General features: G+C 50.0%; 1 protein-coding gene across 1 annotated transcript; it reads left to right on the top strand.

The window, feature by feature from the left end:
• The first annotated feature begins 14,317 nt into the window (after positions 1 to 14,317).
• LOC144105474 (uncharacterized) lies at positions 14,318 to 15,770 on the top strand. Its single transcript, XM_077638597.1, has one exon. The coding sequence runs from the start codon at positions 14,450 to 14,452 to the stop codon at positions 15,335 to 15,337; it is 888 nt and encodes a 295-aa protein (XP_077494723.1). The 5' UTR covers positions 14,318 to 14,449; the 3' UTR covers positions 15,338 to 15,770.
• Positions 15,771 to 15,972: the final 202 nt, after the last annotated feature.

Raw genomic sequence — 15,972 nt, 5'->3', positions numbered from 1 at the left:
AGTGCGGCATTGCTGTCTCCTGCCTAGGATCGTCACGCCTGTCACGCCTGCATAGTACCGTCTAATCGCACTGGCTAGTTGCGTGGGTAAACTCATGGAAAGGATGGTACTTATGCGATTTGAGTGGTATCTGGAGCGCGATCAAATATACCCTTATGTAATGGCCAGGTTTCGGCTGGGACGTTCGTCTATTGATAGCATGATTGACCTGGTGTCATCAGTTCAACCTCAGAAGCAGCTGAATCGTTTGACCGCGGCGTTATTTCTGGATGTTAAAGGGGCGTATGTTAACGTAACTCATCAAGCTATTTTGGACTCTCTGGAAAGTGCAGAAATTGGTGGTCAAATGTTCTGCTTTATACGCGGTTATCTATCCAACCGATCGCTATTTATGTAGACTGAGGACGGACCAACATCCGCACATTACACTTCTCATGGGGTCACACAAGGTGTAGTACTGAGCAGAACGCTTTTCAACCTTGCGCTTGTCGGTCTTATCGACGTACTACCAAAGTTGGCGAGAGTCTTAGTTTATGCGGACGATATTTGTATCTGGGCATCAGGAGTTACGCGACTGGCAGTTCGAGCAAGGCTTCAAAAGGCGGGAAGCATTCTTGCGGCCTATCTCCGCCTGCAAGGCCTGTAGACTTATGCTGAAAAATGTTCCGTTGTTGCCTTTACACACAAGAGCATATCCCATTTCCCCGTGCGCATAAAAGGGTCAACAATACCCTTCGAAAGAAGCCATCGCTTCCTTGGAGTAATCATTGAATGTAATCTAACATGGAGCCTACATGTCTCTTACATGAAAAGGCGACCGGCATCGATCGTTCACGTTGTCTCCTTTCTCGGAGAAAAGTCGTGGGGAGCATCAGTGCAGTCGATGCCCCAGCTGTACACTGCAGTATTCATGGGATTCCTTCGGTACAGTATCCCTGCACTAGGATACTTGAGGAAAACGAACATGCGGTGTCTGCAAAGTGTTCAGGCTCAAGCTGTGCGGACGTGCCTAGGACTGCCAAAATTCGCGTCTACAGCCGCACAGTACTCATCGCTCAGGAGAATCTAGTGACTGCCTTTGCCACAATCGACGCCTTGAGAGCGCATATTCTTCACCTCTCTCGGACTCCCGCACATCATATTCCTAGCCTTCCTGCTAAGCGGCCGAGTACATCGTTTGCGAAAATTATTGAGGCCCATCGCGACTTCCTACCAACCCAATTTACACCAGCCTCTGGACCGTCCTCTTCTGCACCAACCTCGTGTGCTTACTTCCATCCGGAACATCAAAAAGAAGGCTCATTTATCGACGACAGCACTAAAACAGACCACTCTAGAATATTTGCATGAGAAACACGGACACGGACTCCACGGACACGGACTCCACCGATGGCTCAGCGCCCCCTTCTAGTTCCACGGGCTCTCGGATCATCCCCGTAAGGACAATAGTTAAGAAAGTGAAAACATCACACCAGACTTCATCGACTGGTGCAGAACTTACTGCTATTCGTGTCGCCATTGAGCATATCAATGAAGAAACATCTAAGCAATGGTCTGTTTCACTGATTCAAAGGCAGCCCTCCAAGCGTTACAATCTGCTCTTCGTCATGGGTTCCATGAACAACTTGTCGCGGAAATCCGAGAGCTCCACCACACAGCCATCAACAAAGAGCACGGTATTGTTTACCAATGGCTGCCAGGACACAGTGACATCGCAGGCAACCACCACGCGGACGAGGCCGCGCGAACTGCTCACCATGAGGGTGGTTGTGTGTTGACCCCATCTCGAGAGCCGACGCAGCGGGTAGGCTTAGACCGCTGCTGCGGGACATCACTCTTGCCACGTGGAATTCAGGCCAATTTTCGCATTCGCGTTGAAAAACTTTGGACCTAGATTTGAAGCTTCGGCTTCCATCCGGCCTACCACGACGTGAAGCATATTTGTTTTTTTTTTATGGCGGTTTAACGTCCCAAAGCGACTCAGGCTATGAGGGACGCCGCAGTGAAGGGCTCCGGGAATTTCGACCACCTGCGGTTCTTTAACGTGCACTGACATCGCACAGACACGGGCCTCTGGAATTTCGCCTCCATCGAAATTTGGCCGCCGCGGCCGGGATCGAACCCGCTGTTAGATGCGGGCCCCTGGTTCGCCTGTGCCGTCTCTCGGCAAGGTCGGTGTCCCCGGGTTCCGGATCGGGAGACTGCTGTTGTGGGGGTGACGAAGAGATGAGAGGGGCTCCGAGGTGAAGAAGAGACTGAAAGGGTTTATTTACATTTTTCCAATGTTCGAAAGAGTGAATCGGGAGCTGGCGAACACACGCCAGATCGCTGCTTAAATAGGGTCCCCGGTTTCCAGGTCCTTAGTTGGGGAATTTAGTTCATTAAAAATGCGTCGAATCACTGTGATGTAGATCACGTGTCCAGTCTTTCCGGTCCGCCTTCCAGGACGCCCCCAGCCACACACTCTTGCCACTTCTGGCAGATTATGGTCCGCGCTGTCCAGGCTTCAGTGATGAATAGCCCGAAGGGGGTCCCATGGCACCGTCGAAGGTCAGTCACCTGCACTTCACAGCGGTAGCGTGGGAACGAAGGTTGCCACCGCAGTTTGCAGAAGCTTTCACGTGGAGCGTGGGACCTAAAGGTTGGCACTGCAGTTTGCAGAAGGTTCCACGTATAAGGAAAAACACAGTCTAAGACGAAGTTGTTTTCGAAGCACGAGGATTCCGGCGACGTTGGCTTATTCAAACCCGGCCGCATTTGCCACGGCTCATTTGCAGTCCCGCCGCTCGCCGGCTCCCCCGTCGTCCCCTCCGGGAGAAACATGTCCCGGGTGGGTCCGGCGTTGAGAACAAAAGACAGGTTCACCAAAGCCGTTCTCAGACAGCGGAGGGCCGTTTCACCCCGTAAACAGCAGGGAGGGGGGGGGGAGGACCCTTGTAGACGCCACCACCTGCACTCGTGGCGCTGCAACCACATCGACGGCCCTTTGAAGCCTCTGTCGATTGATGATTCCCAGTGGCTTGAATATTCTTGGCATGTTGGCTCCTCCAAACGTAACAGCTCCGACGCGGCCAGGACAATCTCGATCGGCCAGTGGTTACAATCACTGGTCGAGGAGAGATGACTTAAGCTGTAGCGTGGGAGGCCCTTCTTCATCTTGTCTGCAAGCACAGAGTAGAGTCCTAATCCTCGGACAACGGAGGCATTAGTCGAAATCAGCCACTAAACATGGCGCCACTCCCCAGGCAGTGCACGAAATTCACCCGAGAGCCGCCAGGCTGTTATGCAATACTACTGCATTGTCAATGTAAACGTAAGCACAAAATTTTGTAGCTGACAGCAACAATCTCGGCTACTAAGAACAGCTTCCATGTCTGCCAAATTCGCTGCCAAAAACCGATTCGCCGTACACGACTTGAAGAGGGGTGGCGAATTTGGAAGCAAAACTAGAATAAACAAACAGACACCTCAATTTTGCCCGAATTTAGGGTCAAGAGAGCGTCCGCCAAAGACTTCCAAGTTGTACAATACGCGGTGGTGTGTCAAAGCGTACAAATTTGATTAGAAACTCTATTCCTTATCAATCAAAGCTTTGATTCCCTTATACAACCAGAATACCGTTAGATTGCTTAAAATTTCGTCCACGATCAAATTAATCCACCGACTTTTTTCAAAGGAACTTGACGCTCGAGTCTAATAATCAACTTTTCTAGTTGAACTCGCAAAGGTGCGACTGCGCATCGCAATCCTTACTCCTTCCCGTACTGGCGAGAGACTTCTCTTAAACTCAATGAGTCTGTCATGCGCCTCGTCACCATCACTTGTACAGAAAGCTGCTACAGCTGTTCTCCACAGAATTCTGTATCGTCACTTCGTTCGCTTACTCTTTGAATACCAAAATCAGCTAGCTAACCAAGCGCCGCAAAACACAGGTACTCAAATGGGCCCAAATACACGTACTTTCATTGCCTCTGCAATGCGTTTGCTACACTGTCGCGAATGAGAGAAACGTTTACCTACCTATGGCCCCCAACAAAACTTGTCGTCCGGTATCTGCTAAAGATACAAAGCGAAACGTGTGCTCAGAATTCAAACAAAAAGAAATTTGCTTGCTCGAAACGGTTCTACATAAGCGAACAGCTCATCGTCTACTCGTTAACTGTTTTCGCTAAACTCCTGTGAGTGCCCTTATCACTTGGTAGCATCCCAAATTGAAACACGTCCTTTCTAACTCAATGGCACAATGACCTTTATTTAAGTTTTAAGAAAACAGTAAGACTTGATCGAATCCAACTTTTTAACCTAAAACCAAGTAGCATTTCCTTCCCCGATTTTACACGCATACAACCGAAAGAGGAATAATAATAAGAAAAAACAGCTACTTCGAATGGCTACGCGGGGTGAAACATGGTTCACCACCCCCGCGTCGAAAGGATTAGTCTCTCAGCCGCGCCCTCCGGGGTCGCGCTCTGACTGATTGTACTGCTGTCAACTCGTGACAAAGGGCAACTGAAAAAAGACATTCCTGATCGCTACTGTCATCTCCATGGCCCCTCGACGCGCTCAGAAGGCCCCGGTAGCCCATGAAGTTCCGATAACCGATTCCAGGCGACGGACAGCGACCGGAGCGAGAAGCTGCTATCTGTTCTCGCCCCAAACAAGCCCGCCTACCCTTTCGCCCTGCGCGCTTCCTCGAATACAGTGCGAAAAGTGCAGGACACATCCTTCTCCAGAGCGCGCGCTGAACATGCCTGCGAGCGCGGTCTCTGTTGCTCGACTCCTGCGCTCGCATGCGCCGGGTGTCCCGCAGTCTAGCGCCTTCTGATCTTTCCTGCCACTTTGCCTTCTTCTTTACCGCCTTTCTGTCAGGTCCGGGTGGTCTGGGTCTTAACGCTGGCCGATGCCCTTTCAAGAACATCGCTCCTGTTCTGCTTGGTAGACGCGTTTTTCTCTTTCTGTTTCTGGGGTCACCTTCAGAAGCATCTGCGCGTGCCGCCTGACCAGTAACTTTAGCTGCAAAATTACAAGGTCTCATGCGGGAAGTCTTTTCTTCCCCTTCTGTCGCACTTTTATCTGTGCTAACGCTAGCACCTGTCTGCGCCCCTGCATTTAGGGCTTGACATTTCAACCGTTTTTTCTTGGTCCGTGCCCTCTTTCTGTTTTTACGCCTAGACACTTCCGTTTGCGTCTCCTGATCACAACTAGCTTGATCAAGTTTTACAGAGGCAGCTCGGAGACATACATCCAATTGTAAACTGGCCGCTCTGACTTCGCAGGTCAGTGTCAGCTCCACACTGCGGACACACGGATTTTCCAATGCCCCCGAGTTGGGCAGTTCGCTTCCCTGAAGGCAGTCCTCCACTGCCGGCTTATCGGCCTGAGCGCTTACCCCTGAAACGCCCTGCTTGTCTGCAATTGAGTTTTCGTCCTCTGTCTCCGCGTGGCTTTCGATACTGCGTTTCAACATTACAGCTCCGCAGTCTTCCTGACGGTTGTGCGCTGTTTCACAGAACTGTTTTACGTCGTCACGTCTGTCCAACTGGAACGATCCGGCCTGACTCGCTCTCTCTGGAGCCTTGGCTGTCGAGATCTCATCTTCCAGTTTCTTTTGTTCATGCGCAAGCTGCAACCTTCTGAGCTCCCGTTCCTCTTGCTCGGCCGCTAGCCGTTGCTTTCGCTCCGCTTTGAGGAGTTCCCACGTATTGCTAATTATTATTTCCTCGGCGGTTTCCAAGAGCAATTTGCAAATGTCCGTCTTTTTGATCTTAACCTCTACATCTACACCTAACTCTTCGCACAATGACAGCAAATCTGACCTTAGCAACTTCATTAGGTCCATGTTTGCTGCTCTGAGTTTTGACTTTGCTGAACAACTGTTGACGTGAGCTACACGCACTTGTCTCACTGAACAACTTCCCTCGATTCCAAGCAGTTCAAAGTTATTAACCCAAACATTTGAAGCCTGGCGAATCTCAAGCAAAGTTCAAGCAGTCACCCACGGAAGCAACACCACGCCGCATGGTCGATCCAACCGCTGCCAACCAGTTGTTAAGTGTGGGGCTTCTATCCCGTAGCAGGCCACCGGTGTTGGGGGATTTCGCTTGGATCCCACCGCTGCCACCAGTTGTTAGATGCGTGCCCCTGGTTCGCCTATGCCGTCTCTCGCCAAGGTCGGTGTCCCCGGGTTCCGGATCGGGAGACTGCTGTTGTGGGGGTGACGAAGAGATGAGAGGGGCTCCGAGGTGATGAAGAGACTGAAAGGGTTTATTTACATTTTTACAAAGTTCGAAAGAGTGAATCGGGAGCGGGCGAACACACGCCAGATCGCTGCTTAAATAGGGTCCCCTGTACCCAGGTACTTAGTTGGGGAATCTAGTTCATTAAAAATGCATCGAATCACTGTGGTGTAGATCACGTGTCCAGTCTTCCGGGTCCGCCTTCCAGGACGCCCCCAGCCACACACTCTTGCCACTTCTGGCAGATTATGGTGCACGCTGTTCAGGCTTCAGTGATAAATAGCCCGAAGGGGGTCCCATGGCACCGTCGAAGGTCAGTCACCTGCACTTCACAGCGGTAGCGTGGGAACGAAGGTTGCCACCGCAGTTTGCAGAAGCTTTCACGTGGAGCGTGGGACCTAAAGGTTGGCACTGCAGTTTGCAGAAGGTTCCACGTATAAGGAAAAGCACAGTCTAAGACGAAGTTGTTTTCGAAGCACGAGGATTCCGGCGACGTTGGCTTAGTCAAACCCGGCCGCATTTGCCACGGCTCATTTGCAGTCCCGCCGCTCGCCGGCTCCCCCGTCGTCCTCTCCGGGAGAAACATGTCCCGGGTGGGTCCGGCGTTGAGAACAAAAGACAGGTTCACCAAAGCCGTTCTCAGACAGCGGAGGGCCGTTTCACCCCGTAAACAGCAGAGGGGGGGGGGAGGACCCTTGTAGACGCCACCACCTGTACTCGTGGCGCTGCAACCACATCGACGGCCCTTTGAAGCCTCTGTTGATTGATGATTCCCAGTAGCTTGAGTATTCTTGGCATGTTGGCGCCTCCAAACGTAACACCGCGTCTTTCGTGCCAGCAGCCGAGCGCCATAACCACTCAGCCACCGCGGCGGCTTTGTTGTGTCGCCTGTTGCTTGGTGTAGCTTTCACCAAGCACTACTCCTTCTTGATAGGTATGGCTTACAGCCCTGCCTGCATGCGCCATCGGCGGGCGTGATGAGACAATAGCCCACATTCTTTGTGAATGCCCTGCCTACAGCGCCGAAAGATAGTCTGTCTGCTGTGCACTGGAGCATCTAGACCTGCGCCCACTGATGTAAACGAAGATTCTCGGCCACTGCCGCCGCGGTCGTCAGCGGTGAAGGCCTCCAAGGCACTGCTCCGCTTTTTGAGGACTTCTGGCCTGCACGATAGGCTGTGATATTACTGAACGCTGTGACTTCTTTGCATAGTGACTTTAATTTCATGCAACTGTCTTTTCTCCTTCATCTTTTTCTCCCCTCACCCCTTTCTCCCCGTGCAGGGTAGCAAACCGGCTATTCGTCTGGTTAACCTCCCTGCCTTTCCTCCTCCTCTCTCACTTCCGTTCCGTTCCAAGCAGCAGCCAGAAGAAAAAACGAAGTTCTGTAATTTTTTTTCCGTGAGGAAAATCCAGTTGTTGCAGACACGAAACAATAACAAATAAGAGTTAAGTAACTTTTTCCTCAGCCAACGTAATGGCCTTGTTTCATCCGTGTCGCTGCTACAACGCCCCAAGTGTGCTTCAACGCTGCAATAATGAATCAAGAGTCGGGCCAAGGCTCTTGATTTGGGGACGTGAGCCCGGCGTGCGACTTAAAAATTAAGACTGGTCCCAGTCCAGCCGCGGCGAAGCCCCGGCGCTTTGCGACCCCCGCCCCGTCTCTGCCCCGCTCGGACCCGAGCTTTATTGCCTGCCTGGGCCCCTGCAGTGCTCCAATTCAGATAGCGAATTCAGATGTCATAGTATTCACGAAGAACTAATACTGAGCGGTAGCCAGGCTCTAAATAGCAGCCCAGCGCAGCTCGTTAAGAAAAGGTGCCGCCAGGGCTCCACTATACTTGGAAGGAAACACACACCGACTGCGAGCGTGAAACACTCCACGACATGCTCTGCATCCAGCGCTTTGCAACTTTTCATGGAGGAAATTATTCAATTCGACGCCCGGAGAGCTGAAGGTTCAGGGAGAACCAAGGTGATACTTCACTTGCAAATTACTATTTTTCATGTTTCGCTTAATGGCACCGGGAAACATTTTTGGGCCACATGTTCAGAATGGCCGTGGCCGCCGTGGAACATATTTACCCGACGTTATTTATGTCCGCTAATTTACGTGAAAAGGTTGGTAATTGTACAGAATGTATTCATTTGCTCATGTTAATTCATGGGGGAACAATTTCTGCATTAGTGTTTTGGATCATATAGCGCGTTAGAAACAGATAAACTGTTGTGTCGGATTGCGACTTCAGTTGATCATTGCATGAACCCAGCATTCCAAGCAACGGTTCACCGTTTGCTGTCTCCGTAAAAGCTGACTGGGACGAGTGTTCACGAGACCAGGCTCGCAGCGCCGAGGCAGACAAACGCAAACGAAAGAAGGTGATGAATCGCAATCCTTTCTTGTGTAGGTTATTCGCGGTGCCATGCCATTTGAACGGAAAGAGCCGTGGCCATCGATGAAGCCGTTTGCGTAAAAACGACATGCGATACTGGAAAAGGAAATATGCTACGAAGCTGGTGAGGGGTGACTGGAGCACGTCCCGCTGCGGCCACGGGTCTTATGTGGGATGAGCGCGCCGTTGCCTTTACTATGTATAATTAACTGGATAAGGAACCGGAGTTCTTTGCAGTCAAAACATATGCGTTCCGCATGACTTTTTAAGCGTACCACCGGATAGGGAGCACCTGTCGTGTCTTTTTCTTTCTATGTGATGATCCTCCCTGTGACTGCAGAGGGAACGCATGTATGATGCGCCATCGAGCTTCCGTTGCTGCGTCTCTTGGTTCTTCGTATCGCTCTTCTCTTCTGGAGTGCGCTGGGCGTTTTACTTACGATGTACGGGTGCTTTCGAATGAGAGCAAAATGGCTTTCCGTAATTCGAGTGAAGAGGAAGTGTTAATGGCAAACACGGCGACTTGAGAATAGTTTTCTTTTTCTTCTGTTGAGCATGTGTAAAAAACTACATACCGAATACAATGAATTCTAATTTTTTGTTGAAACAGCTGTCTATGCTCTTATATTACATGAAGCAAATATTCCATTGGCGAAGGAGAAAAAAATGCTCCCAGGCGTTTGCTTACAGTGGAGGCCGGATAGGAGACTGCGCCTTTTGGACGTTATTCACGTTAAAATTACCGACTGTTCCCAGCTCAGTAACACAAAGCCCAGTTCATGCGGAGAACATGACAATCGGCTGCTCATCACAGGTGCTTATTACAGATTGTGAAATGCAAAAACACCATCGCGTTTAGCTTTCGCTGCACGTTAAAAAACGTTGCGTTGTCAGCGTTTATTCCGAGTCTTCCGCTACCACAAGCCTCGTAGTCCGCTGCGTTGATGTATCACTGAAAGCGCCATCAATGAATCCGCTCTGCGAAACGATTCCTAGGTTAGTACAGTCAGTGTTCACGTTACTAACGGCTTTGTTCTGCATCGTATCAGCATTTGCCACTGGTCGTAATGAAGGAAGTCGCAGCGCAAAGCTTTGGTTAGCTCTCTTCACATTCCGATCGTCAACCAGCACCGTAACCTCAGTACAGGGAAGTTTTCGCGTTTAACTCCCATCTTAGTGCGGGAACTGCTTGTGGGATTCTAACCCACGCTCAGAACTGTACGCAAGCCAGTGAGAGGGCGCTGTAATTCGTGCTTGTAAAAGCCCGAATGCCGTAATATGGCTCCTGGAAAGTTAGTTAACACCAAAGCCTCCATCTTGTTCCCACCCAGCGCCAGTCGGGTTCCACCCAGAAGGACAAGAAAGCGCTGAGTGGGTATAACTCTATGGGTGACTCAGTGGCTAGATCTCGACGTCAAGACTGCAGAATCACAGTCGGTTCTTGGCTGACCATTCCACTCCCGACATCTGACCTCGTGCCTACTCTGTGTAGCATCAGCCCCAAATAAAATCTCGTCCGTTCAGTAATTCAGCTTTGACAACTTCCTGGCGACAGCTGAGCTTTCGGGCCTGCCTGCGTTATGCGACACCGCGTCCTCAACTGTTGTTTACTTTTTACAGCAACATCTGTACAGGAAACCTGCGCTGTCATATCGTCGGGGCCGTCGTTCGCGCACGTTGCCCTCACTCAACCACTCGCCCCGACCCCCATTGCTGCTTGGTGCACCAAGCGACTCAAGCGCTGTCAGAATTTTTGTAGCGATAGCAATACACTACGCCAGCCACTTCGTGAGGTCAGCGCGGCAGCACGCTGAGCCGTGGTACCACCGCTCCGCCAGCTGTGGGCGTGCGCGGAGTGAAGTCAGAGCGCGCAGCTGGTGTGCGCGAAGCGTGTTTCGAGCCTTCAGCGTTGCGGCGCCCTGGCCATCACGGCAGCTGCCGGCGGCGCTGAGCGCCGGTGAAACCGAGTGGAAGAGGAGTGGAGAGGGAGTAGAGAGAGAGGGGAGAGAGTGAATCCACGTCCAGGGACGAAGATAAAGAAGGAACGCCCAGCGAAACGCAGCGGAGAAAGACTGGCTTTGCAATTCGACTGATCGAGTTCCACTCGGCCAGGAGCTATTCCGCCATTCCAGGTTTAACTATAGCTTAACCGCAGCCATTTTTTTTAACGCCAGGAGGGTTTACCAACTGCCTCTCAAAGAACTCTTAAAGCAAATGCACTGAGATGTACAGCTAGGCAATACATTATCAATCTCATGCCAATCTTTACTGATCGCCCGTTAATGGCCGCGATAGAGAGATAGACTGTCGTTGATTCGGCCTCATCACTGGCGGGCTACAGAAAATTTCTTGGCTGAATAGTAGTGAAAGAAGCCGGCTAAACAGAGCAATGGGAGATAATGCGCACATATACGGACAAATATTTTGTGGTGGTAACATAATTAGTATGCAATTAGTTCTTAATGAAAGTAGACTAAAAGAATGTCCGAGTATAGAGACTAAGAGTATATGTGCCAGTATAGTGGCCATTGAAGTGCGACCTCACCCCCCCCCCCCCCTCCTCCGGGACCACCATTTGCATAAAATTTGGGGGCCACTCGTTTGACGCAGAATGCTCCACGTGGCGTCAAATGAATTTGCATATTCTTGAATATAAAATTACAAGTTGATGGAGGAGGAGAAGGGCTTTAATGGAACAATGCCTAATTGAGATGAAGCGCAAAATATGTGATTCGGAACGACGACCTTTCCGCCTCCAAAACATTCATTACGAGGACCTTCACACGGACGCTACGGCCGAACTCTTTGCCGCAGAGGGTTCCGGATGGAATCACACGATCCACCGTGTTGTGATGCACATGTTTATAAAATTTATAACTGATACACCAAGGAAATATACCGGATATAGCGAAGGTTGCTAAAAGTCATTATAGTAGTGGAAAAATTAATGGGGTAGCTGATGCGGCTTGTGTCATCGAAGGATGTTTTCGGTAAGGAAACATCTGCGGATGCCTGGATTTGATATTTTCCATGTTTTCTGCGCGCACCGGTGTATACACTTGAACCTCTCGTAGCTAACGCTCTTAAGTTGAACACTGAGGGAGTGTTATCAGGAACACTTTTATGCGTGTAAAGAGCAATGTTAAGTGATTGTGGACTGATGAAAAAACGTTATTTTTACCGAACAACTAGCTTTGCTAAATCAGGAGAAAGTGTAAATGAAAAGTACATGCCGGGGGCCAAATCACAGATTCGGGCAGGTCATTGTGTAAGAATGTATTTCGGTGGCGATACTCCACCCGGCGGCGCACCAAGACCTTGTTCGCTGCTGTTTCCCTTTTTTAGAATGCGGACAGATGGCGCCAGATGTTTCGCGACCGTTTGGTGCCGCGGAGTGTACGGAACAAGGACTGCAACTGCTGTCGACATCGAATCATTTTGGGCTACTTCGTGTTTTATTTGCTGGGGCTGCATGAATGGGCGGAACAGAGCGACGATGCGGCGCTTTGGTGCTACTGAGCCGAAATACACTCATTGCAAGGTTTTTATTTCATCCGCACGACTGCCGAGAGCATGATTAACTGTTACGCCTCTTAAAGATACACGGTCGGCCTCAACGCACACGCTCCCCACTTGGGGCAACGAGCCTATACGCTTACATCCTGACATTGCTTAGTAGTCTAATCAGCCGACGCTGTGGCGATATCAGGTGCGCAATGCACAGAGTTGACTTCGGTGGCCTGGGTTCTTTGATGTTCACAGACATCTCAACGGCGTTTACGCATTCCACCTGAATCACAAATACTACCTCCAGGCGCTCTCGTGCTCGGAAGCAGAACTCCGTCGCTATACGCGCTGGGGGTGAGACCAAAATTAAGTCATCAGTGAAACGGTTTAGTGGAGACGTTTGCGACGTTTGAGTGGCTAGTGATTCAGAAGCGGGAATTGGTGGGCTCCTTCCTCTGGTCTTGCGTCTTTTCTCGCTGGTTTTTTTCTCGTGAGTGTCTAGTGCAGCGCACTTTTAGCTAAGAAACGTGACAATGATGTGCGAAAATTCCCCAGGTGCTCCTCCCGCCGAGTTCGTCTTTTCCGCCGACCCCGACGTTGTTGAGCGTCTGACGATCTCAAAGAAAGCTGGAACGGCATGCACGCGAAAAGGCAAAATACTTGAGGCTCTAAACTTATTCGACTTGGTGGATGTCAGTTCCGAAGAATGGCAGTATGCGCTTGCTGAAGGGACCTTGCCGCCCTTAGTAATGCTCTGCTACAAAATGCTCCACAGACCATTCGAAAGTCGTGCAAATTATGCAGCAGCATATTTATTACAATACAAACGTTGCCGGCATATATTCTGCCATTCATGCCACCGTGTACTGTGGCACCAAAACGCAAAGGCGGTGGAAAATTCTGCGCTACCATGCTAACTCGCATAGAGTGTGCCTACGTAGAAGGCCGTTCGGAAAGTGAAGAGTTAAAATGATTGACAATGGATTGTCCATAGTGCCGTAACAAGCACGAATTGTTTTGTTTACAGACATTCTGACCTCCATGATTTTGGACTCGGAGTTGGTAAGTTGTCAGAGAGGTGTGCTGTTCTGCTGCAGGACACGGGTTCAAATCCCGGCTGCGGCGATCGCGTTCAGATGGAGTCGAAACGCAAGTGGCACCCGTGTGCACTGTGCTACGTCAGCGCACAATGATGAATCCCCGGTGGTCTGAATTAATTCGGAGCACTGCAACGCGGCCTCCCCTATATAGCCCATGTGTCGCTTCGTGACGGTAATCTGCGCATTTCTCATTTATTAAACAGCAATGACCTGAATAGAGACTTTGTGAAACAAACTAATTTAGTACAAAGACCAGCCTTGCTAGGAGATGTGATTTCGTATATTCATAAAATTAGACACAAAACACATTGATTCGCACCTTGATAAGCAGTTTTCGGGTACCCGAGCTGCCAGGAAAGCTGAAGGATCATTGCTTATCCGTGTGTAAACGATTGGATGACATCCAGAAGATTGTATAGACACGATATCCGTGCTGATATCCGTTGCTGTTCCACTTTTTGATAAGTATTTAACTTCTTTCTACCTGAAAGAGAAATGCTTTCAGTGCTTCTCATTTAAATATACGCAGCATCTAGAAGCGCTTCGTAACAGCTTTACTGTTCCTGATTGTCAGTCATTTCCTCGCGCATGTTACTGCGCAAAAGGTAGGCGGCGCCGCTCTTTCGTATACGATTGCTAATCTTTTTCCGAGCATGACGCTTCATTCATAGAAGCCGAAGCTACTGCCTTACGTCTCTGTACACACCGTTGCTCTCCTTGGTCGTATTATGTTTTGAGAGGTCACAACATTCCGATCGTCGTCTCGTTATCGCAGAATTTTATTTGGCGCTGTCATTGTTTACACTGCATGATTACGTTTGTCAGTTAGGTGACAAATATAGACGCAATGCGACATTCATCAGCTGAGGTTGGAGACTATCTCTACGGTGGCTGTGCCACGATGCGGTCGCTTACCCCGTTCTGCCTCGCCATGCAGGTGATCGCTCCCCTCTGGATTACCACGCTTTTCCCCGCCCCTCTTGCTGCCTGTCCACCGGACATCTCACCGGAATGGACGCCCGCTCTCAACCGAACCGATATGTGCCAGCCTTGCGCCATCACCGCTTCGCCCGATCGTGCGCTGACCTCACCAGTGCACTGCACCCTCGACAGACAGTTGGAAACACCATCGCCATCAACATCCTCTCCCGCTCCAGCTTTTAAGCAGCTTCGGCCACCGGCGTCGCTTTGTGGGCTCGGTGGCTGTGCCACGATGCGGTCGCTTAACCCGTTCTGCTTCGCCATGCAGGTTAGTAAGCCATGTTGTCTTTACGCTAAGAAATCTAGTGATTACTTTTTGATACAGCTGCCGAGCCCGCAATGCTGCCTTGCCATTGTCACTGAGTGTTCTGATGTCATTATTTCCTTGCTTTTGTTGTCCGGCGACATAGAGACTAACCCCGGCCCTGCCTCACTCGAAACTGTAGTTACGGAACTTAAAAAATTGTCCGCCGGTCAGTCGACATTAATCGCGGAAGTTACAGACCTCAAAAACCAGTTACTAACAACAGACAACCTTATTTCTGATCTAAGCAGGCGCATCAGCGCTCTTGAAGGTCATTACCAAGCCATACAGTCACTACGCACAGAGATAGAAGGCCTAAGCACTCACACCACCCAGGCAACTCGCCAGCTCTGTGATCTCGAGGATCGCATAGACGAAGCAGAAAACCAATCACGAAGAAACAACCTCATATTCTACAACATTCCGGACCCTGACCCATCTGAAACGTGGGCCGACTCTGAAAAGCTATTAATTCGCCATTGCTCCGAATTTTTGGACATCACCCTCGACCCCAAAACAATAGACCGCACTCACCGTCTTGGGCGCCACGAACCTGATCGCTGCCGTCCGTTAATTGCCAAATTCGCACTTTTCAAAACGAAGGACGAAATTCTAGCTAATGGCCGCAAATTCAAGAACACTAACTACTCCGTCGGTGAAGATTTTTCACGCCGCGTTCGCAATGTGCGCAAACATCTAGTTACATTTGCCAAAAGCAAGACTAACCGTTTTTCTTTGCGATACAAAACCCTGTTCATCGGTTCCCGACGATATATCTTCGACGAACCATCGCAATCTGTAAAAGAGATACCATAGCGGTTGCTGCGCCGCCAGCCCCCAGCCGCTCATGTACCTACCACCCCCCAGCCTAATCTTTCCTTTTCGGCGATTTTCACAAACATACGTAGTTTTCTTCCGAAACGTGAAATCATCTCCAATCTTGTGTGTTCATCTGCTAGTAACTTGCTGATACTTACCGAAACATGGCTCACTAATGGCATCACCGATACTGAAGTTCTTGCTGACTTACCGAATTTTAACCTTCTTCGCAAAGATCGCACATCCGCTCGAGGTGGAGGCGTTTTCATCGCAGTTAGCAATCAGTTCTCGTGTACAGTTATTAATATTCCATCAGACCTTGAGATAGTATGGCTACTTTGTCGCGCTGCGCCCCAAACCGTACTGCTGGGCGTTTGTTATAGAGCGCCAAATACCAACTCCGATTTCTCTCGAATTCTTAACGACGTGATCAGCCAATTAACAAGGAAATACCCAAAAGGGCATATCATTCTTTTTGGAGACTTCAATTTTCCAGAAATCAACTGGCAGACTCAGACAGCTGTCGGCAACAGGGAAGCGAATGATTTTATCGAGGTCTGCCTAAACTTCAACTTAACTCAAGTGGTATCTGAACCGACCCGCGGTGCAAACATCCTAGATCTAATCCTGAC

The sequence above is a fragment of the Amblyomma americanum genome, chromosome 1 (assembly GCF_052857255.1).
Source record: "Amblyomma americanum isolate KBUSLIRL-KWMA chromosome 1, ASM5285725v1, whole genome shotgun sequence".
In the NCBI taxonomy this organism is placed as follows: domain Eukaryota; kingdom Metazoa; phylum Arthropoda; class Arachnida; order Ixodida; family Ixodidae; genus Amblyomma; species Amblyomma americanum.
The sequence above is the reverse complement of the archived record's forward strand: the minus strand, read 5'-3'. Positions and strand labels throughout refer to the sequence as shown.

Excerpts from the sequence above, each read along its gene's own strand:
- LOC144105474 (XM_077638597.1), top strand. The coding sequence starts at position 14,450 with ATGCGGTCGCTTAACCCGTTCTGCTTCGCCATGCAGGTTAGTAAGCCA.